A 24,825-nucleotide genomic window follows, 5' to 3' on the forward strand; every position below is an offset into this window, starting at 1 on the left:
ATGTTAAATTGGGCGGCAAAACTATTTGGTAACTCCTGAAATTATCGCAAAATAAACATAAAAAAAAAATCAAAAACCCCATATTAAACGTATTTTTCGACGAGGAATCCAATGGTAACCTCGAATTTGACCTTGAACATAACCTCTAAACTATAGCGAACCAAAATTGATTTTTCGCACGGTGACCCCCTTTTTTTATTTCAGATTTGAAAAGAGCGGAAAATTTCACGTTCAAATACATATTTCGTTTTTTTTTTCAAGGTAATTTTAAGGGCCCCACAGATCAAGAATAAACTCTTTGGCTGAGTTTAATATTAGTTTTAATGGAGCCTTCATTTTCAAACTGTGGGGCCCTTAAAATTACCTTGAAAAAAAAAACGAAATATGTATTTGAACGTGAAATTTTCCGCTCTTTTCAAATCTGAAATAAAAAAAGGGGGTCACCGTGCGAAAAATCAATTTTGGTTCGCTATAGTTTAGAGGTTATGTTCAAGGTCAAATTCGAGGTTACCATTGGATTCCTCGTCGAAAAATACGTTTAATATGGGGTTTTTGATTTTTTTTTTATGTTTATTTTGCGATAATTTCAGGAGTTACCAAATAGTTTTGCCGCCCAATTTAACATGTATTTTGCCTATATAAGGGCTAAAGTGCCGGATTTCGGGGGCCTCGTTTTCGGTTATAGAGGCAAATACCAAGATCCTTACCTACATGGCTTCAAACTACATGTAATCAACTACTTTCACATAAAATTTCAAAGAGATTCATGTTACTAGAAAAAAGTTACAGCTTATCGAAATCTCGAAAAAACGCCTTTTTTCATAATGTTGACACCTTTAAACAGCTCTATCTCCGTCGTTTTTGAACCAATCTTAATTCTGCGCACGGCAATTTAAAGGTAATAAAAATACCTTTAAAATGAGACGTTGCAAAAGTAAATACGTCAATCCAGTCGCCTTCTGCATCAATTCAAAAAAAGCTAAAAAACGTCAATTTTGCGATTTTTCATCCCCCTTCATTGCCCCCCCATAACCGGGGGTTGGTCTATCGAGCTCTACATAATTTTTTTACGAAAAGTACATGTCTTGACCTAAAAAATGCGACCCTCAGAGTTAAAAAATATGCACCGGTGCCCGAGTTACAAATATTTGAATAATACGCAAAAATAGGTAAAAACGGCTATTTTTGGACCTTCGAGGGGCCCAAATTTGGGCCCTAAGGCCCCTAGAGGGCTAAAAATTTACCTGAAGGCTATTTTCACATACCCAAATAACATACTAAATTTTGGGGCAGATCCGAGAACCCCCCGCACAAAAGTTGTACATATATGAAAAAACTGCTCATATATATATATATATAATGCATTATTGCTCGAGCTGCTGCATTACACCAATAATCGATGGATTACAGCACACTTCGATAATTCGCGCGAACGAGGCAGAAAAAGCAACTCTCGAGCTATATAGTCGCGAGGCGCGTTTCTCCTTGCTGTAGGTGCTATGCATGTATATATTTTCAGCGAGGCAAGCTCCAAGGTCTAATTTGATCATCTTTTCAGCTGCAGCTGCATTTAGCATCGCGAAGCGCGGCGTTGTAAACGCACGAGAAGCTTGCGCAGCTAGCGAGCGAGCAAGCGTGGCATGTGCAAATGAATTTTGCATACCCATTACATGCAGATGCAGAAACGGGGCTTTCATGTAATTGCGCATCAAGGCAAAGTAGTTTTTTTTGCTGATTGTCGATCGATCACAACTTCTCTTTCCTTTTCACGGTGAACTCGTGGAAAAAAGACTACGTAACTTGCGACGACGTCAGGAGAGCTGCTTCAAACAGCCATTAGTAGCGTACACTTGCTCATTGAGAATATCGACGATAGTCGCGCGCGAATAAATCTGCAAAAAAAAAAAAAAGTAATGAAAGATGATCGTTGCTCTACTACCTTCATGAGTTTTTCATTTGTCATTCGGAATGGAGACGAATGTCTCCCGCTCTATACGGAAGACGCGCACGGATGTTTTTAGTCCTCGTTTGGATCATTTCACGCTGCATTACGATATCGCGCAGTATGTCGCCGGTTTTTTTCTACATACGCGTGCCGATGGGTGCCTCGATTCAAAGGCGATAACAGCTGTCATCGTAACCAGCGAGAGATTTATCTTGCGCCCTTGTGGCATATATAAATATACTCGCATAGAACACGGAGGTGAGCTTCTTTGGCATATGTAGACAAAGAAAAGTAAAGCAAAAGAAATTTCAACGACTCAATACGCGAATGTCTCGTGCAGCGTGGAATAAAAAGTAAACATTTTCGTTATATACACGGGGAGAGGGTAAGGATAAAAAATGATTCAATATCCCTTCGTGAAAGTTGCAAGCTTACATCATGCTTGACCTGATTGATTGTATTAAGTTTCCGATCCAGTTCGAGAAGCATTTTATCAAAGTCTCAGAAAGATCCTTCTCTTGAAGCGGAAAATCGGCGCCAGGCCCCTCCTCCTCCTCCAAACTCTTGCGACTGTACTAACTCGATGTATAGCCGCGTTATATACATGTTGATACACAAAAAAAAAAAATAAAAAAAAATGTAATACGATTGGAACGAGAAAATTGCTCTACATTTTGTCCTCGTTCTTCTCTTGAAATTCAGATTAGTCAATAGAATTGCTAGCTCGCTTTATGGACGTACACATATATTTTTAGCGAAGCAAGGCAATAGAAAGAGAGAGAGAGAGAGAAAAAGCCGTGAGCACTATAGGAGCTGGCTGTGATGTTAAATACACTGCATTTCGCAAGAGAGCGGGGTAAACATATCAGAGAAATTATGCGTTTTATCGATAGCTGCGGCGCACGAGCTGGCAATAATGCATTCGAAATGGTTATCAGATGCGATATTAGTAATCATATGAGAGGTAGACTTAATGAACGGTGCATCAAGATCGAGTCTGCGCGGATCGACTAGCTCGGCGGAATATAGCTGAAGAGGAGAGAGAGAATGATGCAGCAGATAGATGCGGCCGATAATATTATTATCACTAGTGTAAGCAAATCAGATCCCCGAGTTCAGCCTTGATTGCCTTTCATTTGCTTGAGAGCTGCCGTTAGGTTAAAGTGCTAGCGCATGTTGTATTTAGAGCTTGCGGTTTTTAGAAAATGAATATCGCTTTTCCAATACCTCCCTACTTTCCTCGCACCTCGTCTCTCTCTCTCTCTCTCTCTTTCTCTCTTGTGTTCTCCGAGACTTTTTAATACTCGAGACAGACGCCTGGCACATTCCTTTTTTCGCTATCCTTTCTATTTCGAATCGGTTCGAATTATGATAAATTTTATGATAATAAGGTGAACATTTTTCAATTATACGACGCTGTCATGGGCTTTTCGGTATTGCACTGGCTTTCGAACAAAACGAACGTTTACTCTTGAAACACGATTAACCATTTTCTTGGGTCCTAGTTTCGATCTCTTGGCACGCTTACCGTGGGCAGACTTAATTGAAAAGAGTGCGGCTCGTGAAACGCCGACCTCTTTCACTTGCACCCTACCATAGAGTAATAGTAGTAGTATAGATATACGCAAACATAAAATCGATGTTTGGGTAATTATTTTTCTCGCTTTACCCTCGTCCAATGCAGCATCAGCGACAGCACTCCGATTTCCAGCGAGCCCTCGAGCGTTCCTTTCGTTACATTATATGTACTTACACTTTAATCTTCCTTTCTTTTTTCCACATTGTCCAGCCCATAACGGTTGGTAAGGAAAGTTGATCATTCGAGATAATTTGAAATGGGTTTCTAGAAGCTTTTAATAAAGATGCGACTTATCATTATGATCAAATTATCAAGATCTTCGACGTGAGACTTGAAATCGTAGCGATAGAAGTGGTAGATAGAAATGAAAAAATATATCATACCAGATATCGAAAAGAAGATTCATGAAAAACATGCCATACATTTGAAATAAAAAAAGAGTTAGTCGTGCTACCGTTCAATAGACTTTTTCAATCTGTCGTCGCGGCTATGATATCGCGTTTCTTCCACTTACGCACTTCTGTATAAAAAATCAGCCTTTATTTTCACGCCTCGAGAATGCAGGGCGACCGCAGAGTGCAGCGCAGTAGTATAACGCATCGACATCAGCTACACGCACTTTACAAAGAGTACGCGCAGTGACAGGACAGATGCGACACGGTGCATGCGCGTGAATTTGCCCTTTGAATTATAAATTTGTCATGCATTTTACACGATTAAACAGCGATGAAAAACTTCGCTTCCATAGCAGCCAGGCTATTAATCATCTTATCGCCCGCAGCACACACTCCAAGTGCACTATGCGCGCCAGAGATTTATTCGACGGATAAAAATGTATAAATCAAATAAACATTTTGAGCAGATCTCACCAATAGTAAAGTACCTCGTGCATGATAAAAACACGTAGCGCAGGTAGAGGTAGTAAAATTTCAATATATGTTTAATTTAACTCCAATCTACGGTTACAGCGTGGTGCACATTATCGAATCAAGGGATACAAAACACACAATGATAAGAGCAGTACGTATGGAACATAATAACAAAGCAACGGCCCACAATACGAATATAAGCGTCACGATAAATGCAATTGACCTTCTCGCGCCCAGCAACCTTTGCATTAATTCCTTCTTACTTTGTTTTCCTTTTTTTACATCGAACGCCCCCGAAAAAATAGCTGCTCGTGGCAGAAAAGCCGCCCTCGTCGTGGGTTTTCAAGTATACAAAGCGCGGCGCGTCTCGTGTGTACGACGGCTGCATGTACGTGGCCCGTTGCCGCGCGCGCGCTTCGACTCCCGCGGCCCGATCGATGGAGGCGACGACGAAGCTTGTGTGCTTCGGCTTAACTTTTTGTGCCGCCCGCGCCTATATAGCAGGCATGTAATGTTTATAGGTCAAGTTTGAGAGATGGCGTCAATGTCGGCCCGAGATTTCTTTGACTCTCTCGCAGTGCGGTTTTGTTCGCGTGGCCGTTGCAGCAAGGATGAGACGATTCGCTCCACGCGCTTGAATTTAATAGCTCGTGGGAGGAGAGTCATTTTTTCGTACATGTGGATGTTGGGTGCGCGTGTACTAATTATTTTTAAGCTGCGAATGCCAAATCAAACCAGATGTCGACTCAGCTTGTTTAATTGGACGTATGCCTTTGTAGGCTTTGCCTTGTACGAGCGTGGACGCGAAAAACTCTGCTAGTAGAAATCGTCTTGTTTTACATTTGATGAGAGAAAAATAGGATATGTTTTATCAAAAGAACTCATGAAAAAAAAAACAACATCGATTTGCTTTATGTATGAAATACAGCTCACTACTTAGCGAGTATAATGTAAACACATCTCATTTATAAGAGAATTGGAAGAAAAATCTCGTTTGAGCGAATAGCATCGTAACTTGGCGAAAGTAAATTTTTTACGGAAAAACGAGAAAAATATTTGAATAGTTTCAAGCAAGCTTGTGACATTTTCAAATAATTTGAAAAATCAACATCTTTCAAAGACATGTTCAGAGAAAAATATTGAAAATTCGAGAGATCCTCTGACCAGTGCCTAACAGTTCTTTAAAGGAAGAACAGAACGAAGGAGTATAAAAGTAACGTACGATTAACAAACTGCTGTTAGCGCGTGACTTTTCATCGTGTTGCGAATTCTCCGTTCAAATAGACCGCACACAGACTCAGCTTTACAGACTTCTTGAGAGAGACAGAGAGAGAACCAGAAGAACGTCGCTAGTTTCTTGTAATTTCTCAAGCGCGCAGCTGCTACTGCAACATGGCAGGCAATTCAATCGACTTGTTTTTGCAAGCTCCCTCCCAAAAAAAGCCAAAAAAACCGTGGGATGGAAAGCTTTTTCTTCGCTTTCTTTAAGGATGTGTATATTTTTCTTTTCTTTCTCTCTGTCTCGAGTTTCCTATTGACAACGGCTGCCTTAGTGCTGTGCACTTTGCAAGGATACACGTGTTGCGATTAAAAAAGAAGCACCACAGGTTCTTCGTAATCATCTATATCTCAAACTTTCGTATTTCACGAGTTTTTCGAAGAATCATAAAAATAAAAAAAATACCTGACTTTTCTGTCTTGTAATAGTACCGTCCTTCATCATCGCGGCAGTTACAGCAATAATGAAAAATCGAAAGGGGAAAGAATAGCGGTGTGAGTTGGACAGCTGTCGCATTGGCCGCACGGACACGTTATCTCAATATCGCACGAGCCAATAAAGACACGATAGAGCAGTGAAGTACAAACGTGTCAGGTCGACATCTTCGACTTTTTCGTGAGAATCAGAAAGAGAAAAAGAGAAAGAGAGAGTGTGAGGAAGCAAAAATTTCCACCGAGCTTGTGAGAGACGATTCTGTCGTACAACTGTCCGACACGCACGACGTTAGATGTGCGGCATTACGAACACACTGAGCCATAAGCGTCACTTGCCCTGTGTCAGGCCAATGAAAAAAGTTGAACGTGCTACACGCGAGCGCGAAAAGTGTGCGAAGCTTAATAAATCGTGAGTTGTATGAATGTTTCTCGTGTTCACACGATAATACCCCGTTAAAGTCGCGCTACGTATTTTTTAATTAAACGAAGCAACATTATGAAGCAAAGAATTTTAGTGTCCATTATGATGCTGAAGCTGTTAATTTTTCATCGATGCATCGATCGTTTCGTTGCGTCGACAGCTTCTTTCGAGTTTCAACACCGTAGACAGAGTCCAAATCGAAAACACAAAAAATGTCTGTAACAATTATTGATTTTATCATAGCGAGAGAAGCAGCTGGCATTGCGCCAAGCATGAGCTAACAACTATTCGTATACACACAGGCTCGCGTTTCGACCCTGAACAAGAAAGAAAGTGTGTGCAGAAAGAGATGGGACACGCGGCTGGAACATGAACTTTTTCTTGGACGGGAAAGGGGGCGCTGGGAGGAGGGAAAAATCTGCCGTAGCGAAAGTTGCTGATAAACCTAGTTTATATTCCGCATTAAAAAGTTTTCCAACTAAGTTGTCATACTTAAAAGTTAAACGTTATACAGGCGGAATGAACCTTAAAATTTGCGCCTTCAGGCTCTGTGTGTCTGAAGTATTATGTATAAAGAGAAAAAGAGAGACCGACGATGCCGTATAGCGCGTATATTGTTATAAAGCTTTTAGTCTTTTCTCCTTTGTGTGCAAAAAGTTTTTTTTCTACCATCGAAAGAAGAGATCGAGACAATTTGTTGAAGAAAAAATACAATAGGCTGCGTTGATGGCAAAAATTCAAGTATACTTAGATAATGCAATTGAGCGTTCCTCACTTTAATAGAAACAAATTAGTTTTTGGAATACATATTTAATTCATTTTCCGAAAGTAGATCGAACTTTTTTGTTTTCACTATAGAAGTCATAGACATTCAAATGCGTATGTCATCGATTTTACTTTCAAGACAAGTTACCCTTAGACAACAAATGAATGACTATTATGTTACAGTCTGCATCTCTCAGTTTTTTATGACATAATGGTTTTTTATATAATTTTTATTTTATTTCGTTACAGTGGCTTCGTTGCATTAAAATATTTGATGAAATAGTTACACGGGAATGACACTCATTTGTCGCTTGGCACCTCCAAAAATTTTTTTCCGGGTTAAAACTTTAGGAAAAGTCTTTTTTTATGTTGTTTAATAACATATATTTTTTTCAGATTTTTTTGAAATACTGCCGCGCACACTTTTTTAAAAAAGTAGGAGAATGACCCATAAAGTTTTTTTAACCAGCACTTTACCTATCAAACAATTGAATAAAGAAACGAAAAAGTAACAGGCTTATATTTTAATACTAATTTTCTAATTATTTATAATAATAACGCAGTTGAACGCGATAAATATTTTTGTGTACGAATTTCCAGAGATTTCTAGGGTTATTGGTAGTTTCATATACGAAAACAAAAAATGTCCAGCACAAATTTTCCTTTGAATAACCAAACCCTTATATAACACGTAATTACTTCTATGATGTATTCAATTTTACGAAATACCACGCAACTGCGCAGGGGAAAATGCGTCCTAGTGATTTTCTTAATTAATCCTCGCTTCTCGCCCAGCACTCTGTCGATGCTATCTAACGCTATTCAGGTCATTCTGGGAAAAATATTGTAAAACGCGGGGAATATTTCGGGAAGTGCAAACATGTGTAAACAACGTGAGCACAATCATGGGTACTTCAATGTGTAAATATAGTTTATAGTTATATATATAATTAGTTATAGTTTATAGTTATATAGTTATATATATATTATAGCCCTAGTTAGATTATTGGTTGTTCAAGTGTAAAAATTTTAATTTGAATTAATGTAACGTTGGGATCATTTCTGATTACAACATTCTACCAAGTGGTCTCTTATATCACTTTCATGGGTACTATTTTCATAGTTTCTAAAGATGACTTTAGAAGCTATGAAAAAAGCTTCTAAAGTTCACCGATCGATTCCGATATATTAAACTATTAGAAAAATAATAAGTAAATCATAGACTCGAGTCGACCGGGACAGACTGATGAGTAACAGCAGAGATGAGCATGGTACGAGAAATCGCATATCTGATCATCAAGGAACACAATGGTAGTTCATCATCATCAACGCGTAAAATCATCGTATTTATAACCTTGTTAAGATTTAATAATTTTCATGGTTGAAAAGAAAGAAATAACGCCCCAGATATTCTCTCGGGTTACCGCCTGCAGCTGCTGCTGCTTCGGGCGCCACGACGTCGCGTCGCCAGAGCATCGCGACACGAGAGACAGCAGACACGCAGACCAACTCGAGGCATTATTGATCTTCCACTTTCTCTTTTTTTGCTCTCAAGCGCGCGCTTAGACTGATGACTTTAATCGAAAGCCAAACATTTTGAATGTAGTGTGTACAGTCTTGTGTGCGATCTTTGCTGACGAAACCACATTTTTCTTCAACATTTGAGAAAGATTTCTTTTACGATATCTAGAGTTAATAAAATAACAATTTTGTTAGCGTTATTCATTATGCTATAAAAACTGGTAATTCATAAGATTTTCTTTGCCAATGTTTTACATCCCTTTAACTTCATTTTTCTCATAAAACTACTACATATAAATATTTTCGTTTTTTTCCGAAATACAATGCTCAGAATTTTTTTATTATGAATTTATCAAAAAGTTAAATAAATGTACTCGCTACAAGTGAACTGCAGTCTCTACGTGTCTCAAGGGACATACATTCCAAACTTGCAAAACGAGAAAGAGAAACTCACTTCTCTCGTTTCTCTCTTCACTCTTATAGTTATCCCTCGACGTTTACGACTAACTAGTCTCGCATTTCTCTCACTTATCGTTCGCTCTGACCTGTTCTCTAAATTTTTTTCGTTTTTTATCGCGAAAAAAATGTATGGTACGAAAAAGAATTTTAGTCTCTCGTAAATGTAAAGAAATGTTAAGAAATATAAATGAGCTCAACGGATGAATAATTGAGAATAGTAATATAATCGAACAGATTTCGTCCCTACCTTAAAAAATCTAAGATTTTATTACATGATAAGGTATCTTCCATTGCACTCACAAATTTATTCATTTTACAGATACTTCTTTGAGGATCAAGTAAAAAACCAACGACAGCAACATGGCAGCATTTGTGGCGAAACAGATGGTCGGCAATAAGCTGAACGCCGTAAAAGGTAAAAAATCTTCAACATTTCACATTATAAATATTTTGAATGTATTGAAAATTGAAAACTGAGGCACAATTTGCAGCTGAAGCATCCAATCATAAAACGAAAAATTATACTTCAAACCAAGCTCACATTTAACTTTCTCATTAAAATGTCCCGAGTTTCTAATAATGAAAAATTAATGATAACCATCGCATTAAGTTGAATTCATATAAATTCATTAAAGAAAAACTATCTTTAGCGCTTGCCTAAGTTTGTGCATTGAGCTGAAGAAGATTCCGCGCGTATAAGTTCTGCAATAATAATCTGATACATTGTGAATAACATTTTTTTTAACGAAATAAACGAATCGAAATAATCCAAACATGTTTGATATTTTAAGTGAAACAGATATTAAAATGAGCTAGATTATAAAAGTATCATAAAGAGGTCAGAGCTCTTTAATTCACCCTAACGCTGCACGTTACACGAGCGCACGTACAGGACTCGGTGAAAAATTATCACACAAAAAATCCCATTCAGCCGAGGCGTTGTATAGATTTCTCTTTGATGCGTCGTGGAAACGATTGATGAGTTCGGTCGTTAATCAAAGCTCTCTTCGCATCCGGTTGTTTCGTGTGGTAGCAGCAGCTCGAAAGTGTGTCGAGCTCCAAACAAACAGAGTTGAAAAATACTTCAGAGCCTGTGAACTAATGTTTCTGCTATAAATTCTCTATGATTTTTAAGTAGAGCTCGCGATCTCTGACGTATATGAGAGTGATTTTGAACGAGCTTAACACAATGAAAAAGTTTAAAAAAGCTTTATTATCCAAAAACGTAATAAATGTTGGCCTTTGTGATATTTTGCCGGAGAAAAAGTATGCATATCCCTGTCAAAGCTCGGCTCATTCACATCAGTACATCCACGTACGCACACATGCGTGACGTCTCGTTGGAAGAATGGGGAATATATGTATTATATTATAAGGCCGAATTTTGAATGTCTAGCTCGTGGGCATGAGCGCACATTACGAGTTGAATAATAAACCGTTAAATGATCTGTCCGTTATTTGACCTTGGTGCAAACAATGGAGTCATTGATTTGAATGCAAATATAACAATGAGATAAGCGCTTTGTTGGAAGTATATTTTGAAAAACGCACAATATACATAAAAAAACAAAAACAAAAATCAATATTTTCAAAATCGAGTTACGTATAGTTCATTTAACGATGCAGTAATACAATATCGTTAGAGTTATGAGGAGCATGATGAATGACTTATAAAATTTGCCAAAAGTAACAATTCATGTTTTGTCGTACAGCTAGTAAATAACAGGCGATAATAAATAAAAAAAAACATTCACTTATTTATTTGTTTCGATTAACTTTTCTAATCAAAGAATGAAGTCAGTTTAAATGAGGTGAAAATAATTCAAGCTTTATTTTACAAATATTCATTGTATTCTTACATTCATCGGCATCTATATATACCGCATTGCATTACAGATTTGGCAATTCATAAACTAGTTTGATCGAACGCAACTTCGAGCTCTTTAAAAAAAGTTCTTGTATTAATCATTAATTGAAATTGTTCAATATGATGTTCGCTGTTTTAGTACTTCTTTTTGCGGTATTCTATTATTGTCAGGCTCAAGATATCGTTTTCCGCGATGAACCCGAATCGGACCTATGGGAAAAGACTGTTATCCATAAGTAGAATGTCGAAGAGGTAACTCATAGCTACAAATAACTATATCCCAAATATTTAACTTATTTTATTTCCTTGGCCGCCGTATAAATACACAATATACGTCTACGTGTATGTAAATAGGCCAATATGTAAGTTGATTTTGTCTTTTTATAAATTGAATTGGACATGTTTAATGATTTTCTACTATTCTTTTTTTAAAATTGATATTGTTTTTGAATGTTTGGAAAATTATTGTTGAATCCATAACATATACACGTCGTTACGGTCGATGTTGAATTAACCTTTAAGCATAAGCAATCCAATTTTTTCAAAATCAATACTTTTTAGTGAAACATTATAAATAATTGCGATGAAAATGATTCAATTTACACGATTACGATGTGTAACTGATTTCACACAATCGATTCTACATATCAAACAAAGCCATTTTTATCATTTACTCGGACCAAACATAGAATGCAAAAATCTTAATTTACGAATTGTAAAATTTTATTGCTAATATACATAAACATATCGATAATTAACGTCGGTCGAAGTTTATCTCAATAAGATTTGCGTGCAGAAATCTATAGGGTAGTCAGACCAATTAATGATCGGGTACCAGTGAATGACCATTTTGGAAAATATCATATGAAAAACAATTAAAAATATATTTGTATGTACGTTATTTAATTCTTTAGTGAACGATGCATCTTGATTTCCATATTCGATCATAATTTAACAAGGAAAAACAATAGTTATTGCACATCCAAAATTGATTATTTTACTGGACGAAAGCGGTTAATCACTGGTATAAGTACCCTATAGTGTTCAATCATTTTATTTTAAACAGATTCGCTGTTATCGTTGTTTTCTACTGAATCAATGATGAGTAAAAGGAAAGACTTTAACAACTTCAAAATCATTCTAAAAAAGGCTACGAAGTTAATTCGTAACCTATTGCATAGTTAAGTAGTCGCTAAGCTTGCTAATATCATTATGATGCAAATAATTTATTTATTTTTACTATTCGAATTGAATGAGGTCAGCTGTTCCTGTTTTACGTTCATAATTGAAACATCATATGTACTTTGCAGAATTAACAGATGAAACAAACTCTCGAAAATAATGAATTTGTGCAATGCGCATATTATGGATCACATTTACCTCATGGCCTGTGAAACGTACGCGTGAAACATGAAAACATTTGTTAAGACGTGAAAATGTGCAGACCGTCCACGTAAAATATATCGAATATCAACGATTTACAAGCAGTTGAAATGTGACTAACAATACAACAGAGCGCGAGAAATCATTCACGACTCTGGGATTTCATTATACTAACGTTAATTCTAGAGAAAGTGTGAAATTACCCGCAGCTTAAAAATTTTGACTTTGATCGGGTGTCTGATTTAACGCCGACGTCGTTCACTTAGACTTGTTACTATATACTTTTGTGGCGCTTTTCCACCACGCGTGTCTATAATGTAAGTTCTATGGTTATTCAATAAAATGAAATGAGAATTCGCAAATTGGGTGATATCACAGAAAGTATTTAGGAAAATATTTCTTTACTATTCTTTTTATGCAAAATAATTTTTTATGCCATCCAAGCCCAAGCGAACCATTACATTACATTACATTACAATAACCATTACAGCCTCGCTCTTTATAAAAAAATTTTTTTAAAGACAAAAAATTGTATAATTATAATGAAAAATGATCAAAAAGAATAGAATAAAAACAATTATAGAATTTTCAGATTTTTGAATTTTGATTTCAATAAATAAAATTAAAGAATTGATGTATTCAAAATAAAACGATTATAATGAACTTCTTAAACATGCATCGATTTCTAGAAGTGGGGTTTTTAAATTAGTATGATATAAATATAATTGTTATTTTATTTCATCGAGTTACTTGAGTGAAAATTATTTAATCGTACAAATATTGAAAATACATAGTTGAAAAACTGAACAATTTAAAGATTTAAATTGTGGATTTGGCCGTCCAATCAAATTCAATAAATAAAAATTTATCATGAAATTATATGTGGCTACAAGTTATACCCATTCTGGGGTATCTGGATAGACATGAATTGTCTGTCCTGGTTCATAATCCGGATCATCCTCATCTATGAATCGACATGAAATAACAAACTGGAATTAGATTAACGTAATATTATTAAATTTGAAACTCTAAGGAAATAAAATAAGTTAAATATTTGGGATATAGTTATTTGTAGCTATGAGTTACCTCTTCGCCATTCTTCTTATGGATAACAAAATATACTTCCAACAAAGCGCTTATCTCATTGTTATATTTGCATTCAAATCAATGACTCTATTAATTGCACCAAGGTCAAATAACGGACAGATCATTTAACGGTTTATTATTCCACTCGTAATGTGCGCTCATGCCCACGAGCTAGACATTCAAAATTCGGCCTTATAATATAATACATATATTCCCCATTCTTCCAACGAGACGTCACGCATGTGTGCGTACGTGGATGTACTGATGTGAATGAGCCGAGCTTTGACAGGGATATGCATACTTTTTCTCCGGCAAAATATCACAAAGGCCAACATTTATTACGTTTTTGGATAATAAAGCTTTTTAAAATTTTTTATCTTGCGCAGGTTCATAGTGCACTTAATAAAATTGTCTCATCTTCAATATCGAGCAGCCCCAGGAGAGCTTGAGTGACGACCACGTATTATATTCCAAGAGCACGAATTTCTAATAAAATTTTTTAATAAAACTATCAGGATCGTATTCTTCTGGCAGTTTGCATGTATATGATTTGAATTATTCTCAAGACTAGGTTTGAACCATTTCTGCAGACGACGTAACGTTTAATTCACATATCTATATACATCATGCCCATACATAGGTAGACAGCTGCGTAGCATGCTGTTTGTTATTCAATTCTCGTGCCTAAATTATCTGTATTATACGTTTGGTGTATGAAACTGAGTAAGAGAGGGAGAGAGAGAGAGAGAGAGCATAATTCACGATGCCTCGCGTCGTTTGCAAAATCAATCCCCTGCGCTCGTTTGAATTATATCGGCTGTTAACGTGATACATTTGCCGTTAATCAAGAGTCTGTAGCTTCAAAAGCTATGGATACATTGACTCGCATATACGTATAATATCGTCAGTTTCGAGTGATGCATTCACTCGTAAGATCTTCAGATGATGCGCACTACACAGCAAATTATTATTTATTGCGCATAAAAAAGCCAGCAATTTACGCATTGGCAACGTACATACCGATGAGACGATACGCGATCTTCTCGTTTCAAGGGAAAAATAGGGAGGGGAAAAAGGCATTCCAAGCGAATCGACGAAAGCTCCTCGCCACACGTTCCCTACGTACGAGAGGAGAATGTTCCTGGAGTTTCGAGGCACGCGCCTGTGCGGAAGAGACGCTACGGTGGTGGTGGCTGCAGCTGCAAGCCATGAAGCTCGCTCATCTAACGCGCGCGCGATCCGATGCGATTGTATGCGTTAGATCTGCGCTTGCAGGGTGTCTATGATGGAAACGTCGACGTTTATGCGTGTATGTGTGGCTCGTGTGTGTGTGCGCAGTGTTCGCGGTATTTCCCAGAGGGGCTATATTGAAATCGCTCGCGAGCTTGATGTAGGACTCGTACTGCGGCCACGTTGTTTCAGAACATTCCACTCCGCGAGCGTCAAGATATTCCGTCTCTCTCTCTCTACCTCTCACTCCATCTCTGGATAAAGACGATATAAATGATGACGCCACTATATTCAGCGAGACTGAAATGACAATCACGTGGTGGTTTCTTTTCTCGTCCCCCCAGCTGAAAACGACGCCGATCACGAGGCGCGGTTATAATAAACATATTCGACCGATCGACAGCTTTTAGGGAGGTGATATTAATACAAGCACGAAATAACGATCCAGTTACGCCGTAGCTAAGTTGATGGGAATTATTATATACAAGCGTTCGCACCAACTCCTCTCGTTATTCATCGATATATCACACATAGTTGTATTAGTCGCACGCTCGGGCGTGCAATGTACCGCTATGCGCGTTGGCCGCAAATGCGCCTATATATTGCATAGATATGTAGGCGGTAGCGGGGACGCAATGTTGATCATCTCGCGGCTTATATATATAATGCACTGGGACGCGCGCGACCGGCCGTTCGCGTGCGCACCTACGTACTATATACGGGTTGTTAAATAATTTTTGTACGCGTTATTGCGTCGCGACCTACTTTTGCGGGACTCTGCACGCAACGGTGCTGCAGTGCAATTTCGGCTTGGAATTTATCGCTCGTGGCTGTTCTCTCTCTCTCTCTATGTGTGTACACTACCCTTTCGCATATCGCGAGGACAAACGTTGTAATGTCGACAAGACTATATAGTTATTCGTGCGGATTGTTTAGCCGAGTGATGAAGTTTGCTTAGACGCGCGACTGCACGGATGCGACCTATTTATTTTCTCGATGATATTATCTCCTGAATCCCACGCTGAAACTACATTGTCATGGATTAGATTTGCGCTTCTCATTGTGCTTTCGGATAATAATATATTTTCTTCGTTCAAGTCAATTTAAATCAATTTTTTATTACTCTAAGAATTGTAACAACGCATAACGAAAAAATAATCATATTTAGTTCTGCACGCCCGACGTAAACCAATTGCTACTTCTATTCAAAACTTATCAAAGTGGAAATTATGTAGGTAACGCAGTTTTAAATACCAAGGAACTACCGTAAAACTCTAGGGCTAAAACGCACGTGGAAACGTTTTGCATGGATTTTTACTTTGCTGAATATTTCGGGAACTGCTACCGTACCGGAGCTAGAGTCCGTAAAACGTTTCATGTGATTGCATTGCCACGACGGAGAGTGACACGCACTTTTTACCCGCTGGCTATGCACGTCCTTTTTTCTGCTACACGCACCGTCGAGGGAGTCAACATTTTCAGCGCTACCTTGAAAATGCATTTATAATATTCTCACAGACGCATCTAGCTTATTCACGCTATAATCCTGTACTTGACAACACTCCGTCTGCTACCGATTGTCGCTGCCTTTGATAAAAGGCATATTTTCGTATAAAAATTATAATTCATTCGAAACAATAGTTGACGAAGAATTACATCTACGATAAGACCTTTTATTTAACGCGGCCTAATCAAGGATCATCGCAGTAAATATATATGACTCTGACAACTTTCAACCTTGACATTCGGTACGTATAGCGCCAACTTTGGTAAGCTCGACACAAGCCGAACAATTGAGAATGATCATTAAAAATAAAAGCGCCGTTGTCGCCATGTGTATACAATCTAAAGTATACGAGCTCAACCTTAACCGATATTTCCATCACGCGAGCTGAAATAGCCACTAGCTGACTGTTCTAGTGTGCGTTATTATGTAGCTTTAGAGGTGGTTAAAATAAAAGTGCAGGCTTTTTTTCTGCTACTATTGACGAATCGACGAAGATCGAGGCAAAAGTGAGTTATTATTTACTCCCGAGCGATAACGTCGAAAGACTCGACTTATCTTGGGCGCATCACTCGCGCAGGCTTAGGCAAGAAGGTTATAAAACTGTGTGATCTTTCGAGAGCAGAAACACGATCGATAAACGATATAACGCAATTGTCGAAAAGGCCTTTTCCAATGCAACTCGTTACATTCATTAAAGTTACGGCTTTTGACTTGGATTATTCACATTATTACAGAACATGTATACTGTATACGTGCGTTCCGGGGAATCCCTAACTTGTACGTGTCTGTGTGTATAGCTTCGAGGTGCTGTGCGGTGCTTACATGCGCAGTTAGCGCGACATTATAGGGGCCACGTCGTGATAATTAGGCTATATCGGCGACCGCACATAGCTGCAGCTCGACTGTATACCGTATATACATCCACGTACATAAGCGCGCATAATTGCAAAGCCAGAACAGCAGCTGGCACGCACCGAATGTATACTCACGCGGACCGCTCCGTAGAGCAGCATCAGCGGCACACACATGCACGGGCACCTACGGGCATATATACCCATACGCGTACCATATAATCATGTAGCTGTAAGTAATTGAAATGTCGCTCGAGCTCGCGTTTGTGGATTTCCCCGAAGTAAAATAAATCTGATTTGGTTACACGTGTAATAAGTGAAAATTCAGAAGCAGAGCTATACGTACTCTCCGCGAGTTTGCTGCGAGCTTTATTTTCCAATTTAAACTTATAATTTAGCGTAATTCGAGCAGTATAATGACCCGTTGCTTAGCTCATAAATTTCCAGCTCGAGATTTTGTAACTCGAGTCTCGAGCTCGACGTATTATTATAGGTATAGGTATAGTTGTGTAACCTCGTTGCTGCGCGACTATATACGACATCTCTATACGTATATATTTCGCGCGAGATATATCCAGCGAAACTCGTTTATCATGTCTTGTAGCTCGCGTCGGGTCCGTTTCTGCTGCTGATGCTGCTGATGCCGCTGCAAGCTGCCACTCGTGTAAGGGTGCATCTCCTTGTTGTATCGCCGCGTTCAATGGAATGCGCAAATATTTGCGTAACCTTCTGCCGAATTAAACTGGTTTATTTTATTCCCCAAATGCCCCGCGTGTATTTGAAGCCGCGTGTACACGAACACGATGCACTTGTGCTTTGTAGTAGTGTATACTGATGAACGAGTATACGCAGCAGCGGCCTCTCGGTGGCCGGTGTGTTTTTCTTTTTATTTGCTTGAGCTCGCGAAACTTTATTTATATGAAAAAAGTTCGAGTTCTGCGTGTTCTTTTTGCGCTCGAAATCATTGCCCGTTTAAATTAGCCCCTTCGCGAGCTGTTTTTCAAATAAACTCGAGTGAAATAATTTTATGCTCGTTAATCATACTACTCTTTTTTCATAATCCTGTTAGATTCGCTGAATCGTATTTTTTTTAGGGCATGTGGCCAGTCCTTTATTATCCAAAAGCTTTGTAAACCGATTTTTATGAGTCACGTGTACCGCTACCCCAAAAATGTAGGACACTTTGTATACCCACACATACACACACACGTAGACGACGGTCACAAAACTAAATTTCATCGACATTTTTAAGTTCACAAAGAAATTAATACTCGCCTAGGCGATGACTCCTCCATGCTAGGACGCGCAAGAAAAAAAGAAATTCCGGGGCGTATAAAGCACGCGAGAAAGTAGGACGTGAATTGCTGCTGCTGCGCTTCCGTTGATGGAACGCATATCGGGCCAACGTTTAAGGCAGGTTCCCATGTATTCGAGACGCTTGAGGAATTTCCGCGCTTATAAATGCGAAAGAGAGGCGAGTTTCGCGGAGCTCAAAGCCAAGCGCGTTTGACAAAAAACACGTACTGCAACTCGGAAGCAGCGCCACACACGCGCCTGATTTTCAAGGTTTATTTATTCTACGAGTCTCTTTTTAGCGCAAATATAAGAATGAAAAAGCTTTTCTTTTTCTTTCCTTTCAAGGATTAGTGCATCAGCCGGGAGCGTTTTTTCTGCCCACCGAGGAGCGGGACAAAAGCTCATCCCTCTAAATAGTTATATTCAAGCGGCTGAATGAGCGCGAGGTACTTATATACATACACACGCAGCAACCCACGTACTTTTGTGAATAAAAAATTTTACTAGACACGTGGATATACAGTTTGTGGTTGACGTCTGCGAGCGCGCGATCCCGAAGCCTCTGAAAAAATAAAGGATTCCGTGGGCGTTATTCGTGGACCCACACCTCTGCATGAAAAAAACCACGTGGCTTCGAACAGCTTCCCTTCTTATAAAAGTCACGGATCCGCGCTCAAAACATACAACTGTAGCTGCATGCTGTACTGAAAAAAGTCAAACTTAAGGTGGAAGGAATGGCTGCAAGCATTTTTCATCGTATAGTGCGCGTTTGCGATTGTACGAGTTTTGTGTTTAGAAAGTCAACTTTCACAGATTGTTAAAATTTTTCGGATATATCGAAGTAATATCCGTTTCATAAATGTGTTAGAGATGAGATAAAAACTAAAAGAGAGTAAGAGAGGGAACCAAACAAACTGAAAAATATAAAAAGAAAAAAAGAATTCGAGGCAATTTCATCAACAAAAGAATATCTCTATTAATCCGGTGGATCGTGTGAATGTACATGCACACGCAGCCACCGAAATGTCAATAACACCATTATCATTATAGTGCCAGATGCGATGTAGAAAGGAATTTGGCTATATATGCATACCGCTAGCCTGTATATACATCCTTCCGAAACCCTTTATTTCCAACCCTCGAATATCGCTCTTTTCTGCTTTTCCGTTTATCATTCAGCGCATGCGGGAAAGATAGAGGGGGAAGAGAGACAGGGAGCAGACCTAAAAGTGTCCGCTTTTACCCTTTAAATTCATTACGGCATTTTTGACGTTTTATTTCTAAACTCGGCCGACGAGCTTGTTAGATTTGCATTTTTTTTTCACGCGCTCGCGCAACATTCTTCAACGAACTATGAAATTGTTAAATTTACCATCGAAGATCGTATAAAAATAGTCTCTTCCACCCTCTACTTTGCGCGCATTCTTTGATGTTAGAAAATATGCATCTTCTCGTGCTTTTATATTGTGCGTGGCTCGAGGAGAGGCAGTCATTTCACGCGTCTGACCTATTCATTCCGTGTAGCCGAGTATATAAAAGGTGGCGGGGACGTCGACGTGAAAGAAGTAGAAAAGAGCCGCAAATGCTATTCTTCGGGATGCCGCTCGCTCGGACTATATTAAGAATTTCTCGAGGGTCTAAATGCTTCGCTTTCGCCTTCTCTTTCTTTATAATCTTCCCCCTATTGTCAGCTCCCTTTAACTCGAACAGGGAGAAAAAAATAAATGGATTGTTATATATTTTCGAGGTCACGTCCATTTTCCGTGTTCATAATTATTCGCTTATAATGAGCTCTGTAAACCTCAAACACAATGGCCGATCTCAATTGTCAAGTATATTTTTGAGTTGAAAATGATTTATATAGATGCACAACAGTAACTAATAACTACGATATAATAATGGCAAATTATAAGACTGATTCATGCCGAGTTGCCGCAACGTAAATTTGATTAGCGTATACTTTCCTCGAGTTCTTTTAACATAATATTTGCATACACATCGTACGCAGGAATCCAAGTGAATGCGGCCGAAACGTACGTCATCGATTTGAATAACAGCTCGCATTTTATTCAATCAGCTAGCGCACGTCTGTGCATATTCCCGCTATTTTTATTCATCCTAACGGAAGAAGAGATAAAAACAGACCTTGCGCTGTCGTGTACTCGCGTGCTCATAATTTGCCTATACGCAACAAATAAAAAAAAAGACCCGATCGATAAAAGTCGAAGCTTGCGATTAAATAAATATATCGTCGCTTGGTATGCGTCGAGAACCCAAAGAGAGAGAGTGAGAGCACGTACTCATACGTGGTGAATAGAAATTGCATCGATGATTTTCATTAGTCTTGCCTGCCGTGCCATTCAAATTTCTCGCTCGCTCGACACGGGTAGTAGTTATGTATGTACGATTCTTATAATTCATGATGCGACGTAACAAAACAGTCGAATGTCGAGTTCGCGAATCGCGCAACACTACATAGATCGTAGTGACATCTGTTGTGAAGCTACGTTACGTATATCGCCGCGTGCATTCAATTCGACTCGAAGAAGTTTAGATCGATCCATTTTGTCAAGCAAGAAAAGGTGTTGAATCGTGTGTGCATGTGTGTCTGCGTAGATAGAGAAATACATGTATACGCACTACGAAGCATACAAGCTCGAAAAGGGAATATGTACATGAACTGCGAAAAGACTTACGTCGTGCATTGAGCCGCCGACTGACATGTACACGTCTCGTGCGTAAAACGAGTCTACGGAAAACGCCTTGCGCAGTTCAAGTATTGACGATCGGGAGAGAAAGGGGCAAAAAAGGAAGGAGCGCAAAAAAAAAGAAGAAAAAACGCCGAGGCTGATATTTTCTCCTTGCTTGTGCCTGACGCTTTATTAAGTCTCGATTGGTCTCGTCGCGGAATAAAACGCCTTTTCCGACTGCGAGCTTGCGCGCCTGTCTCTAATATATAGTACTGAATTATATTCCGTACGCGAGATCCTTTTCTCAAATTTTTCAAGAAAGATTACGTACACGACTACGACGAGTCTTGTTAGTGACTTGAAATTTCATTTTATCGAAGGATCCTATTGACTTTTCATGGTCTGGATCGCGCTCGCGGGCTTTATTATATATAGACAGAGAGAGAGAGAGAGAAGGCTCTCCGGGCTGCTCGTCGTAGGCAGGCAACGAAAAGCCAGCGTTAAGAGGCTATTTCTCGTCTTATGGGCAAATTTACCGTCGTTTCATCGGAAGATTCGATTTCAAGAACTCTAGAGAGAGAGCGAGGATCATGCAACGCGTGCAGAGGTGGAGTGGGCCAATGATAATAGCAAAGGCGCTTTTTCAAGCGTGTGCTTCTCTTGTAGCTCTTAATAATGCGCAGCTCGCAATCGTATTATTAATATACGGCGCGCGTTGGCGAGCAATTATGTGCCTCGCAAAATATAATACATGCGTGATAGTGTCGATTATAATTTCGTTGCCGCATACACGTACAAGAGGCTACACGACAAGTTTATTCGAGACTCGATAATCGCATTCGAAAGACAGCAGCAGCAGCAGCAGCACGGCAACGACAGCGTACTATAAGCTCACGCCCGAGAGCGCCAGTAGCGTACAATAATTACGCTAAAAGCGTGAAAGCAAGCTTCGTGCGCAGAGAAAACCTTTTCAAGTAGCTCATAAACAAAGTTCGAAATTAGCAATGTGTATATAAGTATATAGCTCGTAGGCTATACGCGATATAAGGTGGCGAGAGCTGTTGCTGGGCTGCCTCATTACGCAGCACACGCGACCGATTAACGCGCGAGCGCAAGCTCGACTTTTATTAACTCGCGAAAGGGAAATTAATTGTACTTATACTTGCGTGAATATATAATAGCGCTGCGAACCTGACGAGGAGAGAGAAAGAGAAAAAGCTTTGAGGGCGTCGGTATTATGTAACACTCAGGCATGAGTTGCGGCGATCGAGCTGTACGAAACTCTCTCTACTTATTATATTTATAAATATCATGTCGAAACATTTTAACGGAGATGACGCTTGCAAGAGTTTTTTGTAAAAGGAACATCCTCGCGACTGCACCTCCCAAAATGCCTCCCAAAGGCATCAAATAGGTATCTGGAAACTAGTTGACACACCGGAATAATGTCCAAAAGATATGGAAAGACACAATGTATCCGGAATATACGTGTCTGAGGGGTGCGCAATTTATTTTTTATTGTATACACTACCACACGGTGATATGGCGAAGGTTTTTTCATTGTTGTTGCTGCTTCTCAACGCGAATGCACTCTAAAACTCGAGCGCGCGAGCATTTTTACCGCTATTATACGATGCCGTTCGCAAAACTTTGCTCGTATTCCATTATGTCGCTTTCTCTCTCACTCTCGCCCGTGCGTGTGTATGTTTCTTTATTCAAGCTGTTAATTAACAAAGTCAAACTACCCTGGGCTTTTGAAATTAACGAACTTTTACGCTTATATACCGAACCGTTCAACTGGTATTTTGAATTAACTAAAAATTCGGCGTAGAAGAGACAAATTAAAAAAAAATTGTTTTTTTTAAATTTTGTTACTTTTGCCTAAGGAAATTAATTGTGATGCACGAATAAAAATAGCTGCCCGAGATGAGATTTATGTGAGACAGAAAAAAGAGAGAGATTGAAAGGATTGGAAGGGAAGGAGCTTTATTTGGCCTTTTAAGTACTTGGTTGAAACAAACGAATGGAGGCTATAAAGCAAGAGGTGGCAAGTCACGAAAAGTCCACTTGTAAAGTCGACACAGCGTCAGGCTGAAATATTTTGTCGCTTATAAATAAATTGCACGAGAGCTAAAAATTTTAATCACTTGTTACTCATACAGCTACATACATCGTTTTCCAATTTTTATAAAAAACAAAAAAACGACAACCAAAATAACTACTAAAACGCAAGGTGTGCGTGGAAAAGTTGCAAATGCTGCAGCTCGCGTGCGGGAGTAAAAACCGACCTAGATTAAAAAAAAAGGAGAAAAAAGGAAAAAAAATTACAACGACAGAGAAGCAATGAAAACAATGCCGCTTGCGACTGCGAACGCACCGGATCGAAACGCGCTGACTCGCTTCTCTCTATATCATTCCACTCGTTTCATTCTTTTCTATACTTACGACTGTATCTAGGTGTATGTATATGTATATTGAAACGCGCAGGAAAGAGGCGACCTCGATTTTTGCTTGGTGCTTTCGTATATGAATTTCGTTCGACTGTTCATCTTTTGCAGAGCCAGACTGCGTCACTCTCTCTCCCTGTCTCTCTTTCTCTCTCATTCCGTATACTTCGATACTTCGCTACTATAAAGACTTGCTGATGCTCGGTATTTTTTTACGCTCTCAGTTATGTACGATATTTAAATAATGAAAAATCATTTGCATATTTGAGAGAGTGAGAGGAAAAACGTTGTACGTGTTTTTGCGTTGATGAAGGTAAGCGATGCTGTTTTCGCTGTGTAATAGATAATATCATGCGCAGCAAACCGTTACATAAAGCTCTACAATTTCAATATTATATACCTTGCGTTTCAATTGAAGGAGCATAAAAAATTTAAATGACATGAGCTAGTAAATCTGCAGCAATTTTTTTACGAATCGAGTGAAATGTGCCTGCGAGTGTGCATGTGGTCATTCTGCGAGAGCTGATAAACAACTTTTTAAACTTGTCAAGCTCAGCATGCAAAAGGTCATACTCAGAATAGAAAGAGAAAGCTCCCTTATAACTTTACAATAGCACAAGCGTCAGTAGAGAGTGAAGGTAAAGAAGTAAAAAAGCTACTGCGAAGGCAGAAGATTCAGATTGAAGCTCAAAATACATACAAATAATATATAATATGTTTTAGAGGAAGAATGGAAGGAAAGAATCGTTTACGCGAACTATATCGTCTCTAATAGCGTTAATCTGGCTTACGCCTTGAGTGGCGATGCTTGTTATCGTTTCGTCTCTGTTTTCTTCGTTTTTTCTTTTCTGTGTTTTTTTCACCTCGTTTCTCACGATCTAGAAAAGAGAAACGCCTTTTATCATTTTCACGCACTGAATTAATTTTCATTATCTCCAAATGCGGGGCAAATAAGCTGCTGCTGCTGCGCTACTACTATTCTGCTGCAGCGTTTTAAACTCACTCGGATAAAACAGAAGCAAAAAAAGAAGAAAGAAAACCCTATACACGAGAAGCTCTGGAAAGAGACGAGAGAGAGCCGATAAATTGCATTATCGGCGCCTAACAAGGAGAAAAGAAAAATCGAATGATCGTAATCTCGAAGAGTAGGAGGAATAGGGATTTTGTAGATTTTCAAAGAATGGGGGTAAAAAAAC

The 24,825-nt window shown here is 38.9% G+C and overlaps 1 protein-coding gene across 3 annotated transcripts in view; it reads left to right on the forward strand.

Moving 5' to 3' along the window:
• LOC106648895 (complexin) overlaps nt 1-24,825 on the forward strand; it is a 156,537-nt gene that overhangs the window by 58,432 nt on the left and 73,280 nt on the right. For all 3 annotated transcript variants that reach the window (XM_023457782.1, XM_014366043.2, XM_023457781.1), the window contains one exon: nt 9,592-9,687. In XM_023457782.1, coding sequence (XP_023313550.1) covers nt 9,633-9,687 — 55 coding nt within the window. In that variant the 5' untranslated portion in view covers nt 9,592-9,632. The remainder of the gene's footprint in view (nt 1-9,591; nt 9,688-24,825) is intronic.

The sequence above is a fragment of the Trichogramma pretiosum genome, unplaced genomic scaffold (genome assembly GCF_000599845.2).
Source record: "Trichogramma pretiosum strain Unisexual culture from Peru unplaced genomic scaffold, Tpre_2.0 scaffold22, whole genome shotgun sequence".
Taxonomy (NCBI): Eukaryota; Metazoa; Arthropoda; class Insecta; order Hymenoptera; family Trichogrammatidae; genus Trichogramma; species Trichogramma pretiosum.